The 12,684-nt window shown below is 57.4% G+C and overlaps 1 protein-coding gene across 8 annotated transcripts in view; it reads right to left on the bottom strand.

Moving 5' to 3' along the window:
- The window catches only part of TLE3 (TLE family member 3, transcriptional corepressor), a 52,932-nt gene extending 40,523 nt beyond the window's left edge, over positions 1 to 12,409 (bottom strand). For 7 of the 8 annotated variants that reach the window (XM_027765489.1, XM_006161334.3, XM_027765490.1 and 4 more), the window contains exons 1-2: positions 12,321 to 12,409; positions 11,355 to 11,399 (exon numbers count right to left, since the gene is read on the bottom strand). In XM_027765489.1, the coding sequence (XP_027621290.1) occupies positions 11,355 to 11,399; positions 12,321 to 12,341 (66 nt within the window). In that variant the 5' untranslated portion in view covers positions 12,342 to 12,409. The remainder of the gene's footprint in view (positions 1 to 11,354; positions 11,400 to 12,320) is intronic. The other variant, XM_027765492.1, reaches the window with a different exon arrangement.
- Between the last annotated feature and the right edge of the window lie 275 nt (positions 12,410 to 12,684).

Genomic DNA, 12,684 nt, shown 5'->3' with positions numbered 1-12,684 from the left:
CCCTATCCTTAACCTCGTCCCCTTCCCCTAACACTATCCCTCAGATAACCCCCTGCCCCCTCCCCCACCTTCCCAGACTCCATCGCCAACTCCCGCCAGGAGGAGAAATTCACAATTCATCCCTGTGGGGTTGCCATGGCAACCCCCAGCCACCTAATCCCCCTTGGAACATTATGCAAATCTCCCCTGGCCCCTCAACAGGCTGTAAAAGTTGCATTACCCTTGCAAAGCCAGCTCATTAAATCTGGGGGTCTCCCCAGGTCGGCACTACAAATAAAATGCTGGCTGTGACCTCCGAAAGGTAGGAGCTCTTGGGGAAGCCCAGGGGGCATGAAGGGAAAATGAGGTGGGGGAAGAAGACCCCAGACTGCAGGCCGACAGAGTCAGTCTCTCCCACCCACAGCGGGTTTCTCGCAGTGACCCAGCAAGGAGTCCAGCCCCCGCGCCAGAACTGGTGACCCTGCTCCCAGACACTTGGTAGGTCTGGAGACAGGCAGGGCATCACAACTGCGGAGTTGCTACAGGCGGCCAGTGGGCAGAAGCCCAGGGCAGTGAGGGAGGGACACTAAGAATTGTCCAGGCCGGATGTCACCCTCACCCCGCCAGGGCTGAGGAGCCCAGCCCCGCACGCTGCTGACACCCAGCTTTGACCAAACTCCCGAAGGTTGTCCAGGGACTTCCCAGGCCGGAAATCACGTCCTTGAAGTTTGAAGGGCCTGGGGGAGGCCACGGGAGACTATGCCGCAAATGGTCTATGGACACAGGTCCGGCTCGGTCCTGAACCCGCGCTGCTCAGCCGTCACTTACACTCTGAACGTCAGCGTCCCTAGGTGTGACCGTGTCCCTGACACCGACACAGCAGGACTGGCATAGGAGGGAACAGGAACATGCGTGGGGCAGAGGGCGGGGGGCTCTGGGAAGTCATGCAACATCTCTGGGGTCTCGGTGGAGAATTCCTAGCTAAACCTTCCTACACACGAAGTCCTGAGCTCTGCAGATGTGCCCTGTCCCCTCCTAGCACGCCCTACACATGCACCCTCCCACAGGGGGCTAGCTGCATTAACTAAAACGAAGCCTTTCCTCAGCCACAGCCTCACATTTCAAGACTCCACAGCCACCGGAGACCTACCCTCCCCAATAACACAGCAGGTCAAGATTCTCATCGCAGTGGTGAGCTCCCTTAGTTCACACCCAAGTTCACAGAGGTCCCGCTGTCTGCCGTGGGCCAGCCGCTGGCCTGGTGGTTAAGGCAGCGGGATCCCACATGGCCAACTGTGTGGTTTTAGTCACAGATCTTGCAGCGTGGAAATACGCCAAGTGCACGTGACATGCCCAAAACCCAGAAATGAAGGAGGGAGGAAGAGAAGGGACTGCGGTCTGACCATCCCCCACGAGGGGTGCTTTCTCACTCTCCCCTCAATAAACGCACGTGCCCTCTGGGAAACTTCAAAAAACATATACATCTGGGACCAGCAGTTGGCGTTCTGGTTGTGTCGCTGGACTCCCATTAAATGACTGCAGTTTGAGTCTCGGACCCAGTGGCTTAAACTCACACCGAGCACATAGGCATGTGTGCCCAAGATCCCAAGAGGAAAATGGAGAAAGGATTGTGGCATGGCCATCCCCACTGAGGGGTGATTTCTTGCTTTCTGTCTCTCTGTCTCTGTCTTTCTGGAACATGCACCATAGCAAAAGCCTCTCCTACAAAAAAATAAAAATAAAAAAATAAATCTGCCCAAAGTCACATACTAGTAAGTAATGACCCAGGTCTCCAGCCCACTATGGCCTGACTCCGAAGCCTATCTATAAAGCCATCCCACCTGCTGGTCCTGGCGCTCTGCATCTAACTTACAGAACCCCCGCGAGAACCCGCTGACTTCTGACAAAGACACTCTTGAGGACACTGGAATGAGGGTGCAAGACAAAACTGGCTTGTCAGCCCCCCGCCCCCACTCAGGAGGCCTGGGAGATGTCCAGTGGCTATTCGGTATCATGGGGGGTTAAGAAAGGAGTCTGGTCAAATGGACAGCGAGGACGAGCCAGGCCGAGGGGTCTCGAGAAGCGGGGTGTGCTCCAGGTAGGTAGAGAACAGAGGGAAAACACAAGGCAGCTAAGGAGAAGGGGTGTGGACACATTCTCTGCCAAGAGGGCCTTGTGGGCAGGTCGCGAGGTGCCCCACGCACAGGGTGCTGTGCTGGGCAACGTGGAAGCTGGCATCCAGTCAGGGTGGGGGCCGGGTAGGGCGGGGCAGCTATGCTCTGAACCAAGCTGCTTCTTCCATGTCAGGTATGGCTGCTCTCTGGATTGAAGCAGGAGATCCCCAGAACCGAGGCGGGAGACGGGGAGTCTCCCGGTCTTTCCTTAGAACTCCTGCTTTTAGGCAAAGTAAGGAAGGAGCTGCACAACAGCCTCCCCCACAGGACAGGATTCATCAGCCAAGATGAGTTCATGTCCTCCATCACCCCGGGCCACCCGTGCCACCTGCTGCTCCTCCTGAGACCTCTGTCACCCTTCTTCCCAGGCAGAGGCCAGGAGGCTAGTCCCTGCACCCCCCTTCACCAGAGCCAGACCAACTCCATCCCTGCCCACTGGCCAACACTGCTCTCCCACTCGCCCAGCAGACAACACCCCAGCTGATGGATCACCCAGTTCACAGGGCATGCCCCTACCAGCACATCAGTTTCAGATCCAAGTCAGGCACAACCCGCTGGCTCTCCCTACAGAAGCATCCGGGGACCCAGAGGAAGGCCTCCTCTCCACCTTGTGGTCACACGGCTGGCCAGAGTGCAGAAGGCTCCAGGCCAGCCAGGAAGAGGAGCCCCCTACCGGCTGGTCAGCTGCCTCTGGTATTCCGGGTGCCTCCTCGTGGGTGGAGCTCTGGCTGCAGAGCCCACCGAACCTTCCTACACAGCTGGAAAGGAGCGCCTCCTACCTGCCTAGTGCCGTTTTCACCTGGAATTAAAAACCCAAGGCAACAGCAGAAGAGCTGTGAGCAAGTGCCCTGAGGGCTGAAGGGCACAGGCAAAAGGCCCCGACAGACACGTGCTCCCAGTGGAAGCAGCCCACCCAGGCAGAAGAGCAGCTGCGGAGTCAGCTCCAGCCACCGGCCCTCTCTCGCTCCGCTCCTCAGAAGCCAGTCGACATGTTTTGCTTGTCTCTTTCCATCCCCCATTTCCTTACAGCTCTGCTCTACCCTCTCTCCCACTAGTCATGTGTTTGCTTTTTAAGTTTTTGTTGTAGGGTGCACGTGCTCATCAGAGACCAGTGAGAAATCACCTTCTGGGGCACGGTAGTGCCTTTCCCTCCATTCTCTGGATTTGGGGCACACGCGCACACCGGGCTGATTTCCTTTCTTCTTCGGGGGAGACAGAGAAGAGGCGATGAGAGGGAAAGTGAGAAATCACCGTCCCAGAGATGACCACAATCCCTCCTCCTCCATTCTCCTCCTAGGATTTTGGGCATGCATGCACACACCCCCGGCATGATTTCAACCCACCATGCCCAGGATCTGAACCACGATCGGCCACGTGAGAGTCCAGCACCTTAACCACTATGCCACCTGCCAGCCCCCACTCGTAATTTTCAAACCTACAGGGCTGGGACTCGAACTGTGGAGCGACCCTGTGTGAGATCCAGACACCTTAACCCCAGGCCATCTGCTGGCCCCTGCCTACATTTTTATCTCTTTGCCTTCCCCTCCTTTACTCCACTTTGACACTAAACTGTCCACAATGTGAGTTGGGAAAAAACTGCTAAACACCGAACACACTGTAAAACAAAGGTTCATGACGCCTTCATAACTCTGCAAGCACAACCGTCATGGCCCACAGGCTTCCCTCGGAAACCAAAGGAGAAGTCTATATCCTTTCCAGAAAGTTCCTAACGTTAAACAGAGCCAGGAAGAACCCTACTCTGGAAAATTACCCTCCTCAAGCACCCCCAAGTGCAGTGTGCACCCAGGATGAACAGGGCTCAGGGCCCGCGGTAGACCACGCTGCCCCTCGGAAACTCACGGCTGCTCACTCCACAGCCTGCGCCTCTCCCCAGCCGTGTTCGAGGACGCAGCCCCCCAGCGCCCTGGGTGTACACAGGCCGCCTTCACACCGGCCATCAGGGCAGGGCTGCTGCCTCTGTCCTGGACCCAAACTCCGGTAACTCAGGTCCCGAGGTGACAATGGCCGCTGAGCTCCGCAGTCCAGTGCCACGGGAGTACGAGGGACCACTGCACTCGATAACGTGTGGGAGATCAAAGTCTCAGTGAAGACCCCCCCGGGGGTCACATGCTGGCAGCAGCTGCCCCGAACCTGGACCCATCTGTGTCCTTCTCATGGTGGCCGAACAAAGGGCCACTGAGGACAGGCCAGTCCAGCCCATCCATGCCTACCCTACCCTGGCCTCAGAGGGGACAGCGTGATGGTCGCAGCGAGACTCCAGACCGACAGGCTTCCTGGCCGCTGGGAAGCTGGTTTGCCCTCCACCCTTCACAGGACCAGGTTGCTGGGTGAAGACCCCTCCCCACAGGGCTGTGTTGCACCTTCGAAGCAACGCCGAAGCAGGCCGGGCAAAGGGACGGGCTATTTGTGCTCAGGCCAGCTCTTCGAGGTGAGTAGGGGGGGCCCTGGTTTCCGGATGAACCCCACACAAGGACCGGCCTCCTGCCGCCTGATCTGGAGGCCCCTGGCTCCTCCCCGCACTACCCCACTACCCCCCCGGGGCTTCACCTAAACACCCAGCGACTGGTGGACTGGGTGGCAGCCTCCCCCACCCTAGCAAACGAAAGCTTTGACGGGGCTGATGAGAGCTGCGACTCCCCATGGCCTCCTCGGGAGACGCAGGCCCAGGACCCTCTGTGGGCAGGGGGGTCCGCACCTCAACGCCAAGCTCGGCCAAACGTCCCCTACTTCCCAGGAGATGTCACGTTCCCACCCCCCCCCCCCCCCCCGGAGATGCCCCGTCCCCCCCCCCCGCCCCCGCCCCCGAAGTTTCTCTCTAGCCCCAACTGGAGGGGAACATCCATTTGGAAAGATGAGAGAAAGAAATGCCAAGAGAGGGAAGGAGAGCGAGGACGGAGAGAGCTGTGCTGTGCCGGAGAGCATTTGTCGCAAACAAGATATTGTCCCTTTAAGCATATAAAAACAAGGCCCTTGAGCACGCAGTTCTCACTCTGGTACACAATTACGGGTGCTCTCAGCTGTCTAGCACCCCTTCAAGTGCTCTCTTAGCCCACACTGTCAATGGCATGCTGAAAGCTATTCAGCGGCTGCTATCGTTAACAGCAGAGTGGAGAGCAGGCTGACGAGCTTTAAATACGGGGGAGGGGGCGGGTCATAACCAGTCATTACGGAATTACCAATACGGAGCAGACAATGCCACTTGGGGAATAAAGTTCAAACCGGCCGAGTCCGGCAGGGGAAGCAGGCAGGGAGGGCCGCAGATGGCCAGGGCGTCCCCACTCCCCCACCCCGCGGCAGATGGACTCGGGCCAGCCCTGGAGAGCCATATGGGGACGGAGAGAGCCACAGAGCTGTGAGTCACCAGAGTGAGGGCAGAGAGGCCTTGGAGATCGCTATGCTGCAAAATGTCACCACCTCGACACTTCCCAAGTGCCGTCCGCCCCATCATTCCCAGGACTGCGGCTTCCGGAGCCTATCTCGCGGGCCCGGTCAGGACTGCTGCCACCCTGCAGGGGCCTCTGCTGCTGGCTTCTGCCTGTGAAGCCCTTGCCTCCCTTTTACGCACCTCAACAACAGCCCTGGGCTGAGGTCCCGTGTCCCCCCTGGCCGAGGAAGCGGTGCGGTGTGCCCCTCAGCTCTGAACTCCCTGCACGGCAATTAGGGGTGCAGATGCCGCTCGGCACAGGAGGGGTGTCCTAGTCATCCTGCAGCCAGCCCCTTAATAACCGTGCTGGGAATGAACCCAACCCCGTATTTTCCTGACGAAGAAACTGGAAGCTGAGCCACAGGGGCAAGCCTGCAGCACCCGGGCCAGCACCGGACACCCAGGGCTTGGCGACCTGGAACTCCACCCTGGACGCCCCCAGGTAAGCCGCCAAAGAGGCCACCAGGTACTAGGCGTACTGAGCACCTAGTACGCAACATATGCACCATGACAGCAGAGAGACACACAAAGCCATGAGAAGACATGGTGTGTGTCAGGTCACGGGAGCCCCGCTGCAGCCAGGCCTTTCTTACCAGTCCGCACCATGTCCCGATCCTTCGGACAAACAATGGATAGAAAAACATGCTCCCACTGAGAAAGGAAAAGGCAATTCCTTCCTCGGCTGACTCATTCCCTTCAACGGCCTAGAAGGGAAGGGCCTCTGACATGAACCAGACCTTCCTCCACTGGGTGGGAGGGAGAGCCCAGAGAGGGGAAAGACTCTGCACCCTTCCCGGCTCCTGGTCCCAGAGATCTGGAAAGAGCTTTGCTAGGAGCCGGATTCCCACCAGGCTCAATTTCCTGGCTCTGTAAGGTAAGGACAAGGAGGGCCCATCGCTCGGTCGATGTGATAATCAACTGTTTGGGGGCAGCAGGGGTCTAAAAATTCACGGAAGTGCACGTTATGAAAGAAATCACGCATGGACTTCAAAGTGTGTTTGCACCAAAATAAACTCGCACTTAAGATGCACTTCCCACTAACTTTCTATAGCCCCCTCGTCCAAGGGGAAAAAGACCCAGAGAAGCACTGAAACTGCCACTCCCACAAGGGGCGACCGGAGGACCCAGGCGGAAGGCAGGCCTGAGGGGAAGGGAGCGCTGAGCTCAGCAAGGCACCGGTTAGGGAGAAGATGCCTGTGATCAGAGTCTGTCCAGGCAAGAGCAGCGAGGCAGGACAGGTCGGTGGGAACCACGGTGTCCATGACCCTGGGATGTCCATGCTTTGGCAAAAAAAAAAAAATAAAAAAAAAAAAAGACTTTGGCAGCGTAACCCAGATGTCACACAAATGGCAATGCCCTGGAATAAGGACCTATGTCCTTTGACTTCAAGTGTGGGCCCTCTTTCTCCCACCAAGCAACACTCAATGCTGGCGGGGCCTTCGCGACCCCCTGCAGGGGCTGGAGAGGAGGCTCCCTCTAGCCAGCCCCCCTCGTGGTCACAGAGCTTGCTGCTGGCGGGCCTGGGACCTCACCACCCACGCTCTCTGCAGTTCACCTGAGCAGATCCGGGAGCAGAGGGGAAGGCTGAGTGGCGCTGTCCCACCTCCCACTTGGCGCTGCGTCTGCGGCCACACCGGGGTTCAGGTAGGAAGCTCACAGGCTTTACCAAGTTCCCCTGCTCCAGGAACCCTTCCTGTGGGACTGCTACTTACGCAGCTGTTCCTACCACATGTCAAATCATTCCTCGTGAATAGCTGGCAATTCGGAACAGGACCGCGCCCGCACAGGGTTCGGCTGATTTGGTTACACAACCCCACATGGGGTACTTTGGAACTGTGTTGTAGCCCGCTGTGTAGCCGTAGTGCCTTCGGACACGAATACAGAAAGATGTGACGGTCATTAAAGACAAAGCACCACGAGGTCATGACGGAACACTCAGAAGGCCTGAGGACGGAAGGCGAGCCTGCGGGAGGCGGTCACCACAGATGCGAGACCCCAGGCCTGGACACGTCGCACCCTCTCTGGGCCCGTTTCCTCACCAGCACCTCGGAAGGTTTGCATAAAGGACTCACTCAACTCCAAGACTCCTAAAGAAACCTAAGAGGAAGGGTCGTCGGGGTGCCAGAAGAGGGTGATGGACACGGTGGGTATGACACTGTCCCAAATGACGACGCCTCGTGCACTGTGCAAACGACAGTGCCCAGCGGCTAGAGGCAGTGCACTGGCGACACGGCACCCTGGGGACCACGAAGTAAGGTCAGACCACTTCCGGGTCCAGGGGCCAGAGACCTCTGAGCACACTGACCAGAGGACCCTGTCAGGGGCGCTGTCTGTCTCATGCATGGCAGAGAGAAGTCATTAAGAGTGCTTACCAACAGGGGTGAAAACACAGCCTGAGCCTGCTGATCGGGGCATCGTGTCTCAAAACCAACGCACAGGGGAACCAGCAGTTAGCGTAATGGCTATGTCGCTGGACTCCCACGTAGTCGACCGCGGTTCACGTCCCGGACCCGGTGGCTTAGAACTCACGCCGGGCGCGTGTGCGTGCATGCCCAAGATCCCAAGAGGAGAATGGAGGAGAAGGGATTGCGGCGTGACCATCCCCCCGGGGGATGATTTCTCGCTTTCTGTCTGTCTCTGTCTGGCGAGCGCACGCGCCCTACAGCGGAAACCTCTCAAAAAAAAAACAAAAACAAACCAACGCACGGGTGCTGTTGGGGAGCCCGTTTCTAGGCTGATGGCTACAGTGGAAAGACTGCAAAGCTCAGGATGGGAACTGTGTACCCCCAGCCCCTGCCCGGGCCTCGCTGACGCACCCTGACACTAGGCCTGGAAGCAGGAGCTTGGAGGAGGTGCTGACCTCTGGAAGTCCAGGGCCAGGCCAGGGACTCTGTAATCTTGACTTTACCATAATTAGGGAGGGAGGCAGAAGACGAAGAGGAGAAACCATTTATTACTTCTCTAGGGTTTGACAGCTAGGAAAAAGAGAGAACAGGAGACAGAGACAGCGAGGTTAGGAGGAGCCACAGGGAGCGCAGCCTTTCTGTAAAATAGGGCCGGGCTGGCCGCACCTCATCAGCTGCCCTCTGTCAATACCCAGGCCCATCTGGCAGGGCTCGAGGTTCCCAGCTAATTGGCATTTCCCAAAGAGCCGGCAAAGAAGAGCTTAAAAAAAAAAAAAAAAGTGGTGTGGGCCTCTGTGCGCGTGCATGTGTGTGTGAGCAGGCGGAGGACGGCCACGCTTCCCAAGGTGCTAGCTCTGTAGATCATCTATTATATAAAAGTACAGACAGTCCCCACCCCCTCCCCCGAGCTTACAGATGAAGAATCCAGCCTGTTTGTTCCAGGCAGATGTAATCACACGAACAGTCAAGTCTAGAGGGCAGGACACTGCATGAATAATTCAAGCACCCCAGTCACTTGATTGTGTGTGCAGATAAAACACCAGTCAACCGCTAAACAGGTCAGCTGATAAACTTGTTTGCTCAGGCCTAACCACCATCGCCAAATGCACCCAAGACCCACACTGCAATTAGTGGCAAGGTTTTCTTGTGCAGAGCCTCGCAACCCTGGGGAGTGGCCAGTTCCATTAGGTCAGGGCTGCATTTCTCAGGCCGAGTTTCTTCACCTCCTTGCCTCTTTGTTCCAACACAGCCACAAGGTGACTTCACCCAGCTCAAGAGACTGCTAATAAGCACCGCCTGCATCCAGAGTGCCTGGGTTCATTCTGGGAGCTGAGCCTGGAAGGCAAAGGTGAGTGGCAAGCAGTGTCAAGTGCCCGGGGGCAGAATTTGGAGGCTTGGGTTTGAGTCCCAGCTCTGCTCTCCTGGCCTCCCCTGAAGCCTCAGTCTCCTCACCTATAAAAAGGGGCCACGAGGATTAAGTGGGACAGTGTGGCCAAGCCTCAGGCATTCTCCCCTAAGAACCCTGTTTGGGGAATGCCCGGGAATCCCAGATGCACGCACACCGGTGCTGTTCCAACAAACCCCACCACCAAACGTGTCAAGATGTTTAGCCCTTCCTGGGTTCAGGGCATCCCAGGAACGTGGAGCAGCTCGGCTCTGCCAGCCAAGGTGGATCCTCTGTGCCAAGAACTAGCTACTCACAGACGCGAGAACACCACCCATGCAGACCTCAACATGCGACGACACCTTACACCTTCATTACGAAGCTCTTAGAATAACTGCTGCTATAAATCTCAAACCTGGGTCAATTACCCTCTTTAAATACACCCAAGAAACTAAGCACTGAGGGGAAGAGAGCGGGTGGAGAAAGGGAGGAAGTGGTACCTCGCAGGACACCCCAGGTCGTTGGACCACCTGGGATCCCAGGCCCACTTCACACCGTCTTATGGAACCAGGCAGGCAGATGGGTTCTGCCTGGAGTGGGGCAGAACCTGCCTCGAGCCTATGCCGCAGAGGAGAGCTTCACGTACAAAGCAGTGTCTGTTTACCTTCGGTGTTCAAGGCCCCCACACGCCTTCCTAAGGACGCAGTCCCTCAGGAAATCACACCAGCTCCCACACCGCCCTGTACACTTCCCCTCCCCCTCCGGGGCTGCCCTTCACCCAGCACCAGGGCCGCCTGCGCAAGGAGGGGGGAAAAAAACAGATTCAAAATCAAAGTCAAAAGGCTGAAGCCACCAGAGCAGGCAGGGATCTGTGCGCTTCCCAGGGTCACCTGCCCTTCTCACCTACCCTGGGTCCTGCCCCATGAAAGAGCAAAGCTTACACCTTGTAAAGGACTGTTAACTTAGAGCAGAAAACCCATTCAAGTCATGGTCACCAAAGGCTACAATGAGTCAACAGCCTTCTGAGATTTCAAGAACACCAATTGTTAAAAAGAACCCGCGCCATGTATGCGTGCCAAGTCAACTCTAACCGTAGGCCAAGCCAAATTACAGGCGGCCTCTCCTCGGAACACAAATACACAAGCGGCCTCGCCCACAGCCCGGCCCAGCGCTGGGCCCAGTTACTGATATGCCCCAAGATAAAGGCTGTTTGTATTTGCGCAGTCTGAGGTACACTGGTATTAGAAGAGTGACAATACCAGGTAGTTTACATATTCATCACACTAGCTAAACTGGTTTGACTTCAGGATTGCATAGCTGAGCTCAGCCCCCAGCCAGCTCCCAAGCCCAGGCTGCGCTGCCCCGGGGCAAGTTACTTCACCCTTGCAGGTCAGCTTCCTCCTCTGTAAAATGGGCAAGCAGCTGATGGAGGCGAGAAAGCTGCTTCCCAAAGGTGAGGCAGAGAGCTGGGCTCACTCAGGCTTTCTGTTTTTAAGCAGTTGGTGGCTGGCTTCCCTCCTATTTCAACAGCTCAGCCTGGCTTTTAAGGCTCTTGAAGTTTAATCTTATCGAGGCAGAACATCACAATTTTTGCAAAAGAAAAAGAAAAAAAAAACCCTCCCACATTTCCTCTTGAGAATTTTACATTAAAACAGATAAAAGCAGCCGGCCAGCTCAGGGGTTTCAGGAGTTTGGAAAGCAGTTCCTGGGGGTACTACTCTCCCTTCCAGTCCTCCATCCTCCACCAAGATCACAGACCAGGACTTAACTTCCCAAACTCGAGGGCGAAAAGCTCAACACGTCCAAAGCAATCAGCCAAGCCCTCGCGTTTTGTTCCCTCCTAAAGCAGAATGGGGAAGAACGGAAGAACAAGGCTGGTTTTCAAACAAAAGGAGGCATCAGAACTCCACGTATATATTTAAAAAATAAAAAAGCATATATTTTTTAAAAAAGAGGCCATCACTTACCTGCTTGTGCATTTCAATGTTCAGGCCATAGGACATTTCATAGTACTGAAAGCAGAGAGGGCTGCTGTTAACAGAACACCAAGTCTGTTCTTTCCCGAACCCGTTTTCCCCGGGAAGGTTTTGGCAGAGTAGCACTCCCCTGGTGCATGTGCTAAGAAAGTTGAAATGGAACCCCAGGGCCAGCTGACAGGAGGGCTGAGCTGACAACCTGAGCTCCTCTCCTCTCCTCTCCCAGAACACGACACTGGCAGCGCCCCTCCCACAAGCACATGGCCCAGTATCCTGTTTATACAAGGCTGGGGTTCACCGACTCTAGAGTACACTGGGACCCTCTCATCCTGAGAGTTACTTAGCACTGTGGCCAAGGCCTCTGATGTGGAAGGCGGTGCAGGGCCGGGACTCCAACCCGCTTGCAAACAGATTTTAAATGCGCCGCACTTTCCGGGGAGAGAAGGGACAGGTCCACCTACTGCCTGGAGCTGCAGAGTCCCTAAGCAAGGGTGTGGAGACAAGGACCTCCCAAGACTCACTGCACTTGTCAGAAAGCCCCGGGGAGGAAGGGCTTCTGTCCCACTCGGGCTAGATCCCAGGGCAGCAAAGCAGAAAAGTTTCCAAACACTCCCAGGAGGTCCCCAAGAGACTTTTATCCAACCCTGATCCGCCCCTGCCCTCCTAGCCAGGCTAGGACACGCAGCCCTCTGGGACCTTCAGAGCACAGGGAAGGCTAAGGCGGGGCGCCCCGGCCGCCCGGCCTGGGATGCGGGGTTCTTTCTGCCCCGCCTCTCGCCCACCCGTCCAAGCTGCTGAGAGAAGCCCAGAAGGGGCAGAGGGCACCTCCACTCGCCAGTTGCCGGGTGGCCAGCGGCCGGGTTGCTGGGGGACGCTCTCTCCGCGCCCCGCCGCGCCGGACCGCAGTCCGGAGCCCGGGTCCCGGGTGTGCGCCCTCGGGCCGCGGCCGCCACTCACCATCACGTAATGGCGCTGCATCTCCGTCTTCTCGTTCGCCAGCTTGTCGTACTCCACTTTGAGGCTGCGAGGGCAGGAGGAGCCGGCTCAGGCCTGGCGCCCGCACAGCCGCCTCCGAGGCCCCTGCCCGTGGGCCGCCCCGAGCCACTTTCCCACTTCCCCGACACCCCCGGGACCCCAGCACGCTGCGACCTGGGGCGCGCATGGTGCGGGGCAGGGGGAAAGCGGCAGCTCGAAACTTCCCGCGGACTGACGCCGGCCGCGGGGCGGGGTAGCCCTGCCGCCCTCCCGCCCGCACCCCCGCGCCAGAGCCCAACCGCCCGACGCGGACAAGCACCCCGGGCCCGGGCGCTGGGAGGCGAGC

The sequence above is a fragment of the Tupaia chinensis genome, unplaced genomic scaffold (genome assembly GCF_000334495.1).
Source record: "Tupaia chinensis unplaced genomic scaffold, TupChi_1.0 Scaffold138425_1, whole genome shotgun sequence".
NCBI classification, from domain to species: domain Eukaryota; kingdom Metazoa; phylum Chordata; class Mammalia; order Scandentia; family Tupaiidae; genus Tupaia; species Tupaia belangeri.
This window is presented reverse-complemented; position numbering and strand designations above follow the sequence as displayed.